This window comes from Mus musculus, chromosome 14, assembly GCF_000001635.26.
Source record: "Mus musculus strain C57BL/6J chromosome 14, GRCm38.p6 C57BL/6J".
Taxonomy (NCBI): domain Eukaryota; kingdom Metazoa; phylum Chordata; class Mammalia; order Rodentia; family Muridae; genus Mus; species Mus musculus.
In genome coordinates this window covers 79,287,484-79,301,902 of record NC_000080.6, presented here as the reverse complement: position 1 = coordinate 79,301,902, position 14,419 = coordinate 79,287,484, and the positions used below count along the sequence as shown (strand labels likewise).

General features: G+C 47.4%; 1 protein-coding gene across 1 annotated transcript; it reads left to right on the top strand.

Annotated features, from left to right (window-relative positions):
- The first annotated feature begins 267 nt into the window (after positions 1–267).
- Positions 268–13,153, top strand: Rgcc (regulator of cell cycle). Its single transcript, NM_025427.2, has 5 exons — positions 268–454; positions 1,003–1,188; positions 10,125–10,232; positions 11,597–11,659; positions 12,784–13,153. The coding sequence occupies exons 1-5, from the start codon at positions 406–408 to the stop codon at positions 12,789–12,791; spliced, it is 414 nt and encodes a 137-aa protein (NP_079703.2). The 5' UTR covers positions 268–405; the 3' UTR covers positions 12,792–13,153.
- Positions 13,154–14,419: the final 1,266 nt, after the last annotated feature.

Below are 14,419 nucleotides of genomic sequence, written 5' to 3'. Positions count from 1 at the left end.
GAACTCTGATGCCCGCAAAGACACTTCCTTGGGTCGGGTTGTCAGGGTGGTAGAGAAAGCGGCGGGTAAATATTTGGGGCGGTATCCTGGACTCCGGCGACACCCGTCACTGCGGTTCTTCAGAGGCCAGCGCGTGGCTAGGGCGGTGCCGGGAGTAGGGGGTGGAGGGACAGGGGCGTCCCCTAGGTCGTCTGGGACTTACTCAGCAGCCCCGCCCCGCCCCGCCCCTGCCGGTGGCTATAAGACGGAGTAGCCGGCGGGTGGCGCGGCTCAGGCGAGTAGCTAGCGCTCAGGCTCGGCAAGGAGCAAGGCAGAGGCACCGGAGCAGACTGCAGTGCAGGCGGCAGCCACCAGGGCCAACACCTCGCAGCATCTCTGCTACGCGTGTCACTGAGCAACTTCTCCATGAAGCCGCCCTCAGCGCAGAGCAGTCCCGCGGCGGTCGCGGCCGCAGGTGAGTGCCTATTTGGAGGTGTCTTCTCCACCTCTGCGCCCCGGGATCGAAGCCAGGGACTGCGTCCACGCTAAGCTACACTCTCAGCTCCGGGGCCCCTGAGAGCTGGAGCCTGCAAGTAGGGGCGAGAGAACAGAGGTCGCTAAGGTCTTCTTCCACTGCCCACCCTTCTGTCCTCCATCACCCTGGCATCCCGTCTCCGGATCGCTCGTCCGATGCAGGTTTAGTTTGGTTTTCCACGCGGGACAAGGAACCGGAGTCTGACACGTAACGGGTGCCTGCTGACTCAGACTTCCCGCCGCCACGCGCTCCAGGGAGCGAGCGTGGGCAACAGTAGGAAAGCGCGTGGGGTGGGCTAGGTGACTTCCAGACTTTCAGCTCAACCCACGGAGGCTTCTTCTCCTCCGTGTCTGGTGACAGGCGCTTTAGAGGGTGGTTGGGAGGTTACGGAGTAACTGACTGCGTGGCTGTCACTGGCAAAGGCAGAGTGGAGTTCTAGGGAACGCTGGCCGCCCCTCCAGATGCCCTCTGTGCCCTCCCTCCCCTAGCCCCGGCCATGGACTCCGCGGCCGCTGCAGACCTGACCGACGTGCTGTGCGAGTTCGACGCGGTGCTGGCCGACTTCGCGTCGCCCTTCCACGAGCGCCACTTCCACTATGAGGAGCACCTAGAGCGCATGAAGCGGCGCAGCAGCGCCAGCGTCAGCGACAGCAGCGGCTTCAGCGACTCGGAGAGTAAGTGAAGCCCTGTTGAAGTCAGTAATCCTCAGACTCAGGCTTCCTAAAGCTCTAGATTCACCTGGGTTATCTTTAAACTGAGGCACGACATCTGGGGAAAGTCAGACCCGGGGATCTGCACGGCTCTGAGATGCCTGAAGAGTTGACTTTCTGAGTCGTTAGCCCAGATGTGCGGGGGTCATTAAGGCGTTCTTGGGGAGAGAGGTACGAGGGTGGGTGGGTGGCTCTTAAAGAGCTGTGGGTCTACCTGTCACGGCAGGTGTGTACCATGAGGCCTGAGGGTTTGTGCAGTCAGCCAGAACTCCTGGGAGTCCAGCCAGGCCTTCCAACCTTTTCCCGCCTTTCTACCCACTCTTCGCTCTTCATTTTTTTTTTTTTATTTTATTTTATTTTGAGACTCTCCCAAGGTGATCTATGTAGCTGCGGGTGACCTCGAACCTCTCTGATCCTCTTTCCTCGGGCTTCAGGGTGCTGGGGTGACAGTGCAATGCCACCACATTTAGGCACATCAGTTTATAGGCAATGCTGGGGGTCAGACCTAGGGCTTCTTGCACGCTAGGCAAACACTAGACCAACAGCACCCTCCCTTTCCTTTTCCAGAATGGGTGTTGGGGAACATGAGGACACGAGTGAGCACAAGAATGAAACATTTGTGAAACCAAAATGGTTTCATAAGCTGCTGTTTTTGGAATGCTTGAAATAACTTCGTTCACTTTCTGCCTAGCTCCCAGGCTCTTTCGCCACTCCAGGCACTTTTGAAACAGTCTCCCGCTGGGCTGCTGAGTTCAAGTACAGGGTTTCAGGCACGCCCACCCTCCAGGTTACCCACAGAAGGTCATCCTAGTAACCTTTTCCACATTGCCTCTGGAGAGGGGAAGGGGGAGGGGAGGGGGAGGGGGAGGGGGAGGGGGAGAGAGAGAGTTAGTTTTCAGTAACTCAAGTGACCTGCAAGAACAGTGAATTTGGTGACCTTTTATTTATTATTATATAATTGTTTTCAAATCTTGGCTTATTCACTGTTTTTCAATGTGAACTTTAAATTCTGTTTGTTCTTGTGCCCTTAGTCCCTAGATACAGGCTCAGACATCACCAATTGTGCTGTCCCCAACTCTGGGAGTAAAAGTCACATTGCTGTTTTGAAATCTAGAAACATTTTCCTTTGTTACTAGGTGAAGATTCTGAGCCTGAGCTGTCCTCCTGAGAAGGGATGATGTTTGACATCCAGGTCAGGATTTGAATCTGAAACCCAAGCTCTGGTTTGATTTTCCTTAGCCACCTACACAGATCACCACGTGACTTAGGGGGCGAAGGGGGAGGGAAGAGGGCTGGTGAGCTGTTCATTTCCATTTAGAACTTTTGCGTCTTGATGCCAATGACCTGGTCACTTGTTCTCAGCAGTCAAGTGAAGCCTGACGCTGGAAATTTTTCTCCACAGCTGTGGTGTAACTTGAATATATTTCTTTCCACTGGGTCAAGGAACAAATTTTTCATTGTGTATAAATTCTCTTCTCCACAGAAGAGAAGGCTAGGTCTGTCCCCGATGCTCTGTAATCAAGTTCAGCTCCTTGCTAAGCCCCAGCCTCAGTCTAGATTAGAGTCTGAATTTGTGCAGTGATGTCGAACAGCACCCACCAGTTCTGCCAGGAGGGGTTTCAGATCCACGGTATGTTTTTAGGAGTCTCAAAAAGAGAATTCACCACAGTTTCTTAACAGTTGGAGAGAAGATTGACAGAATTTGCAGTTTTCTTAGGCATATCTCTGTGCATTTTGCTTTCTGCTTTTGTTGTCAACTTAAGCTTTCTTTCTGTGGTGGTTGGAGAGTAACAGGGAGGATCTAAGAAAGCACAGATGACCTTGGTCTTTGCCGTCAATGTGGTTTTGTTCCCTGCATGCTTAGAAATCGTCTTGGAGGGCTGGAGAGATGGCTCAGCGGTTAAGAAATCGTCTTGGTGGATTTTGTGTGCATCTAAGTCATGCTTTCTTAAGGACACATAATATGTCTGTCTTAATTGTCTCCAGGAATGGAGTGCAGACATTCCTAATACTTGTCTGTCTGGTGGAAGTGGATGTCTGGGAGAGGTGCAGCCCACTGAAACTTAGCTCTCCTGAGAGGGCCAATCAGGCTTATCATGGTGGTGGTGGCAGCTAGCTTACTTTTAGCAAGCCCTCACTGGGGTTGCTATGATTGTAACGTGATAGCTCTTGTTATCAGCCATCTCTGGCTGGTCTTCCAATGTTATCACACAAAATCTTTACCACAGTCCTACAAGTTAGGCACTTTTATCTTCATTAGTTTTGCTCTGGTTGCCTAGCATGTGAGCCAGAACTTGAGTAGCCCAGCGTTCCCTCAAGCTCAGATCATGTATCTTTTTGTACGTGGTATTGCAGGTCCTTTTCAAGGCTTTCAGGATCAAAGGTCTGTGGACCTAGGTGATGAATATTCCTCCTCATTTTTGAAAAATACTACCCCCCCATTAAAAAAAAACAAAAAACAAAAGCAGGTTGCAGGACTGGAGTGATGACTCAGAGGTAAAGGACAGGTATTGCTTTCCAAAAGGACCAGACTTCGGTTCTGAACACCCATGTTGACAGCTCACAACTGCCCTGCCTGGAACTCGATCTGACACCTTTGGCCTCCAAGGGCACCATTCTCAAATGCACAGACACACACATTCACACTGGGGATAAGTGAAAGTGGATTTTTAAAAGGGCTGTGTCTTTCCCATAGCACTCTGTTAGGAACAGTTTTAAGAGTCTCAGTAAAAGAGCAATGCAGATGGGAGCTAGAAAAGTGGTCTTCAGGTTTGAGCCTTTGGGGTGCTGTAGAAGTTGAACATCTTTGGGTTTGTTTGTTTATTTATTTATTTACTTATTTATTTATTTAGGTTCTTTCAAGCCAGGGTCTTACTATGTAGCTCTCTCTGGCTATCTTGGAACTCACTATATAAACCAGGCTGGCCCTCAGACTCACCAAGATCCAAGTGATGGGATTAAAGTTGTGTGCCTAGCTTTTGTTCAGTATTTTTTTTTTTAGCTTTAAAAGTAATCTTTAAGTGGGTTTAATAAAGCTTTCACCCATTCTATCCCAAATTTTATCCCATGTATTTATTGTATGCTTCTACTGGTTGACTTCGTAAATGGTTTATTATACTGACTTATGCCTTTAAAGATGAGGCTGAGGTGTGATTCTTATATATTAGGGTTTCACATAAGTCATCCTGTGAGAGGACAAGTGTGCTGCTGTTTAATAGGAAAGGTCTGAGGTCTACTGTCCATGCCGTAGCTATGATAAGATTGTAGATATTTGGGGAGAATAGGGACTGGGTGCTTTAGCATAGCAACACTTAGAACATCTACTTATGTTTAGAATATGCTGGTCTGGCTCTGAGAGAGGAGACCTTAGGAATCCTAGAAACCAGAATGACAGTTACCAAGCCAGTGGCTAATGGAGCTGAGGAGTCGGGAGTTGAAACCTGGCAAGGTGTGAGGAGGAGGAGCCCTCCAGATACCTGGTACCACATTAGGAACGGAGTGAGTGACAGATCGTATTCTCTGATATCTGGTATGCTATCTTAGAGGGTCAGGGCCGTTCCAGAGGGTGTGGGGGGGGGGGGCACAATGATCAAACAGAGACCCAGGGTTCTTTGGCACTGTGCCATGCTTCACTGAAGCTGTCAGAATTTAGAATTGGAGGAGAAGAAAGACCCTCCCTCATGCCTGCCATTCCCCATGGGACCAGCGCAACAGACACAGGGCTTCCTTTTTCTTGGTTAATTACTGTAGTTCCCTTGCTGCAGATGTGTGGACTGTTCTATATTTGCAGGAACTCTGGGCAAGGCTCGCTGTCTGTGGTTTTACTTTTCTTCAGGGTAGCATGTGTCCGTTCTAACCCTAAATTACCTTTCTCCCAACCCCCAAACCAAAAACAAAAAACAAAAAACAAAACACAAACTATGCCTTTAAAAAACAAAAAAAAAAACAAAAAAAAAAAACAAAGCTTCTGTTTGTACTATGGAATTTCTTATACTTGATGGGTATACCTAAAGTTAGGGGTTGTGTATATATAATATGCCTTTGTTTATTTATTTTTGATGGTCTCTAAGGAGACCCAGTCCCAGAATCTGAGATTCCAATACATTAAATGGATCAGGAATTTAAAGGATGTTTGCAATGGGGATTTGATTCTGGTGAGGTGGGCTTTCAAGGCCGTCTGAAGTAGACGCCTTAAGGTCTACCTTACCACATTTAAAGGTTCCTCAGATCATCACTGGGCCCCTTGATCATGACAACACTAGATAGCAGGGTGGGACAGCAGTACATGTCTGTGCTATCAGCCAGAGGCACACCGTTGTCATTTTATCAGACTGACTGAATATTATTTTTGCAAGAGCTAGCGTTCTAAGGGAGTGAGCACAGCCGGAGGCTGAACCTGGCTCACCTATCCATCTGCCATAACCTCTAGCACGAGATTCCGTTCATGCAGGCTTCTTAGTAAAAGCTTGCTTGGGAGAAACACTGGGCAAAGATGCTCAGAGTCTGGGTATCTCTGTGTCGTGGGCATGTCCTCCGTGAATTACCTCTGAAGAGAACCTTTTAAAATTAAATGCTATAATCTGAAAATAGCGGGAAGCCAGGGTTCAGAGTCTTGGTTCTTCTTCTCCTCAGCGTTGATGGCTTCCCCCCTGGACCTGCTGGTCTCCATTTTGCTAGGAACTCGAAAATCCAGTCATTATGAAGCCACGGCATCCTACACAGAATTCATAGGTCGTTATTGCTTTTCACATGGGCTCTGCTCCCCCACCCTCTCTACAGCCGCATAGCTTCAGGTCCTGAGGGGGTCGAACAAAGTGGAGCCTGTGAAGACATGGAAAGCAGGTAGAACCATGGTGAGGTGATGAGCTGATAGGATGTGGGACAGTGTGTGCGTGTGTGTGTGTGTGTGTGTGTGTGTGTGTGCACGTGCGTGTGTGCGAGTGTGCATGAGGCGGGGTCAGGAAGAAGGGAAGTGAGCACAGGCTATGCTTGCCCTGCCTCTGTATGTGTATGTTATCCAGATATAGATGCTGTATTTTACCCCCTCTTCCTCCCTCATTATGAGAGCAGTGTGAGTTCCTCAGCACTGAGGTGACCATAGATCAGTCTGGCTTACAACGGAATTGATTTGTCCAAACCAGAGTCTGCCTTTATTTTCCTGACCTTGAGGGAAATTCGTGGGCTAAGGAATTTATCATATGGACTAGACTTTAAAGGATCGAAGGCAAGCCAGGATGGTCCCCTGAGACTCTGGCTTCTTCCCCACAGTCACTTCATGCTGTCTAGGGTGAGGTGTCCCTTACTCCTCTGAGGGTATTCTTCACTCTTTTGTTATTTCCTTTTTGTAACGACCTTTTCCACGTCGAGGTTAGTGCTTCTTTAAACAGCCATAGTTTAGAAGATAAACCAGCCTGATTATATGTGGATGTGAAATTTCTGGAGATTTGGAGCTGAACAGAAGTGAAGTTCAAAGCTAGGGCAAGGACTGTGGCGTCTGCAGGGAGGGGTGGAATGAGGTGTGGTATTGAAGGTGGCTCTTAAGTGCCATCTGTTCTGAGAGATAGAGAGCAGGGAGCAGGGTGGCCTTTACACTCTGGGTAAAGTCTAGTGAGTTTCAGAGCTGGAACTCTGGTCTAAGGATGGAATGATGTTCTTGGATGTCTTTAAGACAAGGATAATAAGGTGGCAAGTTGGGGGGGGGGGAGCTGGAGAGATGGCTCAGCGGTTAAGAGCACACTGTCTGCTCTTCCAGAGGTCCTGAGTTCAAATCCCAGCAACCACATGGTGGCTCACAACCATCCGTAATGAGATCTGATGCCCTCTTCTGGGGTGTCTGAAGACAGCTACAGTGTACTGACATAAATAAATAAATCTTAAAAAAAAAAAAAAAAAAGGTGGCAAGGGACTTGGTATTCCCTCCTGGCCTATAGCCTACTTCCCTTGGGTCTCTCTGTGGCTTTCTTGCCACCAAAGATGACTTTATCTTCTCTTCATATGTTTCTCAGTCTGTATCTGTGGTGATCCCCCCTGGTTATTGACAGAGATAACAGTGATGCTTTTCCAGGGATCTGCAACGGATATGTGTGGTGTACTTTCCTGTGTGCAGGGGATGGGGTTGCTGTCGTTGCTGCTGTTGTACAGGCGGACTCAGCTGGAAAAACAAAACGAAACAAAACCCAAAACCAAAAAAAAAAAAAAAAAAAAAAAACAAGCAGAAGAGCTTCCAAGTCAAATTCTAGAGAGTTCCAACATCCTAAGAGATATTAATAGGAGGGCACTAAGTGTCCCATTGTCAAGTACACTTGGGAAGTAGGGCTGAGGCCAGACCTGTACACCAGAAGTGATTACACTTCTCGGGGTAGTTGCAGTGGGAGGGATCGTGGTGTTCTTGGTGTTGCCAGAACACAGTTGGTCTCACGCTTCAAGGACCAGCTTTCTGAGGGGTGGGAGGTGAGAGTGAGTTATAACATTTGTAGAGGGGACGTATAGGTTTAAGGTTCAATGTTGAAAATCTCAGTATGGGTTCCTGTCATCATCAAAGCCCTGAAAAAATGACTGTGGTCCTTTAAGGTGCTCTGGGCTAGAACTCCTAAAGGAAGGAAAGATGATGAGGGCTACTCATGAAGATCTTCTGGAGATGTTTGGAAAAGTGGGGTAGGTGGGTATATAGGCAGAAAAGATGACAAGAAGGTGGTTGGAAGACAGAGGAAACAGCCAACCAAACAAGACAACTTGGGAACAGAGCCCAACTCTCACACGGCTAGAAACTTCTTTCAGAAGCCTGATTTTTGTTTATTCTGAGCACATGAAGAGATAATTTAGACAAGTTCACTCTGTGTTTGTGGAACTAGAGCAAGATGTGATTTCTCTCCCTGAATGGAGGGAACCGGCTTGAAGGGCAGGAGCCGCGGGCGGGCGGGGGAGGGGGGGGGCGGGGGCGCGGGGGGGGGGGGCTGGCTAGCAGGGACCTGGCCAGGCTCTCTCTCAGCTGCTCACCTCAGGGCCTTTCCAGAGCGCCTGCAGTGCCCTGGCTGGCTTTGCTTTCCTTTCGATTTTAACCAGAAAATTGGCTTCCTCACCACCACCTCTGGGGCCACATCCTGCTTCCGTTAACCTCTGTCTTTGAGCCTCTGTGTTACATCCTCAGAGCAGGGCTGGCTTCCTCCTTCTCAGCAGGACTTAGAATCTCAGATCTGGGAGGACCTGGAAGGATTGTCCAGTCCACCTTTCTACCTTATTGGTGGGTAAATTGAGGCCCAGAATATGGTCTCTTTCATCACCCTTGAGCTTGCAGTAGCTGGCCCTGGTGCAGCGTGGCCTGGCAAGGACTCCGTCGACTGCTGCTTTGACATTTGGGGAATAAGTATAGAAGGAGCCGCTAAGTCCCTTGACTGTCATGGATGAACAGACAAGAACAAAAACAATCTTTGTTTCTGACTCCAGTACAGGAGTGAAGAGTCTTGGGCACTGTGTGATCAAGACTCATGAGCAAGGAAGGGGCATTAATTCGATTCGGGGCCCAACATTGTGCTTATATTAGTGTTTAGAAGGAAGAGACATTTTTCACGAAAAGTAGCCTATATTTTGAGTGTTTAAATTTGACTTACTTGTATGAGTGTTTTGCCCATATATATATGTGGTGCCTGAGGAGGCCAGAAAAGGGCATTAGACCCCTAGCACTGTAGTTAGAGTGTTGGGAGCTTCTAGGTTGGTATTGGGAATGTAAACCAGGAAAAGCAGCTAGGTCTTAACTGATGAGTCATCTCTTTAGTCCCTGCTCCCCCTCACCCACCCCACCCCTTATTTTGACAGAGCTACTCCCCCCCCCTCTTTTTTTTGGACAGAGCCTCCTGTATTTCCAGTGTCAGGCTGGCCTTACGCTCAGTATGTAGCTAAGGATGACCTTGAATTTCCGATCCCCCTATTCCTTCCTCCAGAGTGCTGGGATCACCAGCGTGCCGCTGACTGACGGGTGTGCCACACTGATCCAGTCCAGGGCTTCTGCTAGGGTTTGTTCTCTCTACCAGTTAAAGCATTAAAAGGCAGCAGGAGCCTCAGAGAAATCTGCAAACAGGAGCAGAATTACCACTTGAAAAAAATGGTGGTTATTGGGGGTGAGGAAAACACCGATTTGTGTCAGACACACAGAAAAAGACCCTCTCTAGAGCAGAAGCCTATAGAGTTTCCTTCCCCTAATTTAAAGCTGGTCAGTTTGAAGGAGGACAGGATGGTTGATTGGCCCACGGCTGTTTTGTAATCTGTCCTGATCCAGCCTCAAACTTGTTGAGCTAGTCCATCAGCAGAGAGCCTGAGGGTGGGAGACGAAAGCCTGCAAGGCCTTTTGCTTAGACTGCCAGGTGTTTCTTTCAAGTCAGGAAGCTGAGGAAGAAGCCAGCCATCTTGGGAGCTCACTACCTTTATTACTAACCATGGCCCCTCTGCCTATCTGCCCGGCCTACAAGGAAGTCTAATTCCTAGTCTTTCACCACTGTGCCAAATTTATATGGTGCTGGGGACTGAATCCAGGGTTTCAGGTCTTCTGGACAAGCACCCTACCAACTAGGTTATGTTATATTTCATCCTTCATCCTATCAGCCAGGATCTGGCCAGCAGACTCCTGTGTGGCAGAGGCCTAGTCCTATTAATTGGTCACACCTTTTTTTTTTTTTTTTTTTTTTTTTAATTTAAGAGGAACAAAGGTAGCCAGTGGACTTGGGCACACACACACTTCTCTGCCTAACATCATTTAGTGCCTAGTTTGGGAACTGTCCTGCTTTTTAAAATATAGATCTGTAACATCTGGTTCCCTGGGAGATTAACTGCTGGGTTCTGTAGACAGGCTGGCAAGTGTGTGGTTTGGTAAGGACAGCTCCTGATAACTATGGCTTCCTTCCTTAAAGGTGCAGACTCAGTGTACAGGGACAGCTTCACCTTCAGTGATGAGAAGCTGAATTCTCCAACCAACTCCTCTCCAGCTCTCCTGCCCTCCGCTGTCACTCCTCGGAAAGGTGACCTCGCCGACTAGACTGCTTTTCTGCTCCTTTATCCCCACCCCGTATCCTCAACTAGGCTTTCCCCACATGTATACATACACACATACATACACACATACCAAATATATATTTGTTTTAATATAGATCAAAACATCTACATATAGATGTTACAAATATGTATACATATGTACGTGTATATATATATATATATATATATACATATGTACGTATATATGTTTAAAACACACACATACATATATATATCTATATCTATATTTAAAAGTGGACATGACTCAAAGCAACAGCTCCACCCTCTCTCTGCTTAGGTTTTAACAGACTAAAGAGGGGTTTAAGTTTCATGAATAGGTTCTTAGTTTTTGGAACTGGCCAAGTCTCACCAGCTAGAGAGCTGAATGTTCTGTTACATTGGACAGGCGCCCTGCTGAGAACAAAAGAAGGCTACCCCCTCCAAGGAAAAGTTGAACTTGCTGAAAATAGTTGCAAAAGACAATCAAAATGGAGTCAAACTCTTAAAGAAATGTGACGATCCCACTACGTGTCTCCACATAGAACTTCCCTCTTTCTTGAAAGAGATAGTTTTAAATTCCCTTCCCATCACAAAAGTTAGCAGCCACAGGGGACTCGCCGTGGTTCAGTCTCGATCTGTAATGGCTCTGTGCACTCCAGGGAGAGAGCAGTCTAGAGAATGGCTTAAATACCGCTCAGATCCGCCCCCTAATCCGCCAGAGGAGAAAAGGCCCTTGTGGCGAGGGGACTGGAAAGCCAAGAACGATCATCTGTTGTAGGAAGCTAGGGTGACTAAGAACAATATTTAGCAATGCATTTCAAGGAAGTCATGAATGACGAATTATACAGAAGAAAGTAAAATACGTGCAGAAAGCGTCTGCCTCTGGCTGCAGAGGCAGCAGTGTCTAGATACAATGTAGCAATGTCTGCGCTACTCTGGATGTGTCAAGTAAGGCTGCCTGGTCCATGTTCCACTTTGACAGGAAACAGTAGTAGTTTTACACTCACGTCATGTTGGAGGATCACAGTATTGTCTTCCAGTAACAGCACAATTTGCCATCCCTCCCTACCCCCAACTTTTATGACACTGACAGACCAGTCTTTTAGGATAGGAAGGTGGTTGGGGTGGTCGGTGGGGTGGGGATTGAGGACTGTGGAGACCTACGGGAGAAACACCCAGGTTAGCCTCCAGGTCAGTTGCTAAGATGAAAGTAAATGTGGGGCAGACACTAAGGTCTGGTGCGTGGCACACTCCCATGAGGTCTCTGAAAACAGCAGGTTTTCCTAATCCCTGGGAAAGTCCCCTATCAGCTGTGTCCGAGAGGGAAGCTGAACCCTTTTCTGTTTTGCAGCCAAATTAGGTGACACTAAAGAGCTCGAAGACTTCATTGCCGATCTGGACAGGACCTTAGCAAGTGAGTACACGCTGGGTGTTTAAAGTATAGCAGAGCACCGAGCCCCGCCTTTGATAACGTGCTATGATGTTTCCCAGCTTGCCCCGGGGGGTAGGAAGTTACACCATAAGGCTGCTCTAGGTGTAGCAACGGGACCTCATTGGCTCAGAAAGCAGTTTGGAGGATAAGCCTGCAGAAAAGTTTCCCAACTGTGCAAAGAGGTCAGCAGGGCACAATGACATGTTGATTAGAAAGTGGTGAGAGCTTTGCTGAGAAGAAGTCCACACAGGATGTCCAGTCCTGAGAAAAGAGGACAGATTGGTCACAAATGCCTTCCTCCGGCCAGCCTGGTCTGGTCTGATCAGGGTAATTTTCCCGGGTTTGATACAGGAGCCTGGTGAGAGGTCTGACCCATGTCAACTTGCCCCGATTCAGTTTGCGCTTCTCATTTGGGAATTTCACTCTCATTATCCATTTTGTGTGACCCCAAACGGAAAACATCAAATCAAAATTGCAGTGGGGGTGTGGTGGGGACCTGTGTTAGAGGAAGGAACTGCCACACTCTCTGCATGCCCTACTTCAAAGGACAAGGTTGCAGGAGTCAGAAGGACCAGCCGCAGCCTGCAGAGTTGCTGGTGTCAGCATTTCTCATGGAGGACTTGCTAAGCCTTGGAGAATTTGTGTTCTGGCTTCTTACTTAGTGAAAATGATTTTTTTTTTAATTCTGCAAGAAATATTCTACGTTTTTACTTTGTCAAATAGGCAAAAATCTAAAAAGCTAGACCCCATAGCTAACTTTAGAATAATCTGTTTAAAATTAGCCATGTTCTTAGCACCCCATCATTCTGTATTTGCTTGATGGTTTTATTGGCCCCTTTGCGCCATCCTACATCAGAAGATGTAGGCCTGTTTTGACAGAGATTATTCTAATTGCAGCACAATTTGTAATCAGTCCATGCAACACGCCTGTCTACTTTATGCAAATTGTAGCTGGCCCCCTAGTCCTTCCAGTTAGCCAGCCCTGCGTTGCAGGGAAGCCTGCCATTAACTTTGCTTCTCATGCTCATCTGAGACTATGTGATGTGGTTAAGCACGCGAGTTGTGAGCCTCTGGCGGGGATAACTTATTCTTTGTCCTCTTTTCAGGTATGTGAAGCAAGGAGTTTGGGGTCCAGAAGGCTCCGAGGACCTGGCAAATCGGCTACTAGAATCTGCTGTGGGAGAGGGCAGAGCTGAGGCTCCTGCCCCCTGGCCATTCTTGGTTCACTATAACATTAGCCATTGGGCCCATCTCTGGGCAGTTCGGAGAGTGAAGCTCACTTTGTTTACCTACCTGCAGCATATTCAACAGAGGATCTATCTAATGTGTTTTTACTCCTTTAAACATAGCTCTTCTATAATTTAAAATGCTTTTATGGAAATATTTGTAATTACTTATATATAGTTGGAGGTCATAATAAGCTTTCCCATCATAATATATTTTTGTATGCAAATAAAATTAAAACGGAGATCTGTACTTTGAAAGCTGCCTTATTTCCGTCAGTATATTTCCATCCAGTAGTTTCCTAGTGGGACAGGCTCCTGGATCCCTAGTGAGCATCCCATGTGCTGTGCTTACACAGACTCCTTACAACTCCTTACATTCTTAAAACCGTTTCTTTATGGGGGTGGAGAGAAGCCTCAGTGGTTAATAGCACTAGCGGCTCTTCTAGAGGATTTGGGGGTCAATGCCCAGAAACCACATGGCACTCACACCTGGCATAACCTCCAGTGCCAGGGGATATGACGCCACCTTCTGGTTTCCTCTGGCACTGCATGCATGTGATGCACAGATACTTAGGCAAACACTCATACATTAAAAAATAAATAAAAATCTCAAAAAATATTTTTCCCTTGGAGCCAGAGATATGGCTGAGTAGTTAAGAGCACTGGTTGCTCTTCCAGAAGACCTGGGTAGAATTCTCAGCAACTATAAGTTTGCTCACAACTTATCTGTAACTCTAGTTCCAGGGAAATCTAATACAACCTCTGACTTCCTCAGACAGCAGACACACATGTGCCGCCCAGACAGACGTGCAGGAAAAAAAAACCCAAAACACTCAAACACATAAAAAGAAATAAATCGCCGGGCGTGGTGGCGCACGCCTTTAATCCCAGCACTCGGGAGGCAGAGGCAGGCAGATTTCTGAGTTCGAGGACAGCCTGGTCTACAAAGTGAGTTCCAGGACAGCCAGAGCTATGCAGAGAAACCCTGTCTCAAAAAACCAAAAAAAAAAAAAAAATAAAAATAAAAATAAATAAATAAATAAATCTTTTTTTAAAGCCTTTGACTTATTTTTTCTCTTATTGTTTGATAGTTTTCATATCTTTACATAATACGTTTTAGTCATTGTCACGTACACCCCAATCCCTCCCCAGTCTCTTCCTCTCCTGTTGGACCCTGCTCAGCAAGTCACCCTCCTGCTTTCAAGTCTTCTTTTTGTGTGGTCCAGAGTTTGATTTAGAATTTCTTGCCTGAGTGCGGGTGGGAGGTTGTTTATTCCAGAGGGAGAGCAACGTCTCAGTGGCTACACCACCGAGGAAGATGGAAACCATGGACCAGTTCTTGACTTTCTGTGCATCCTCACCCAGGCACTGTGCTGAGCTCCGTCTGGCCCAGTCTTGCATATGTGCTGCTGCTGAAGGATCCATCCCTACATTCTCTGTGCTGGCTGGTTATGTAAACTTGAGTAGGCTAGAGTTACCTGGGAGAGGGAACCTCAATTGAGGAACCGTGCCCTAC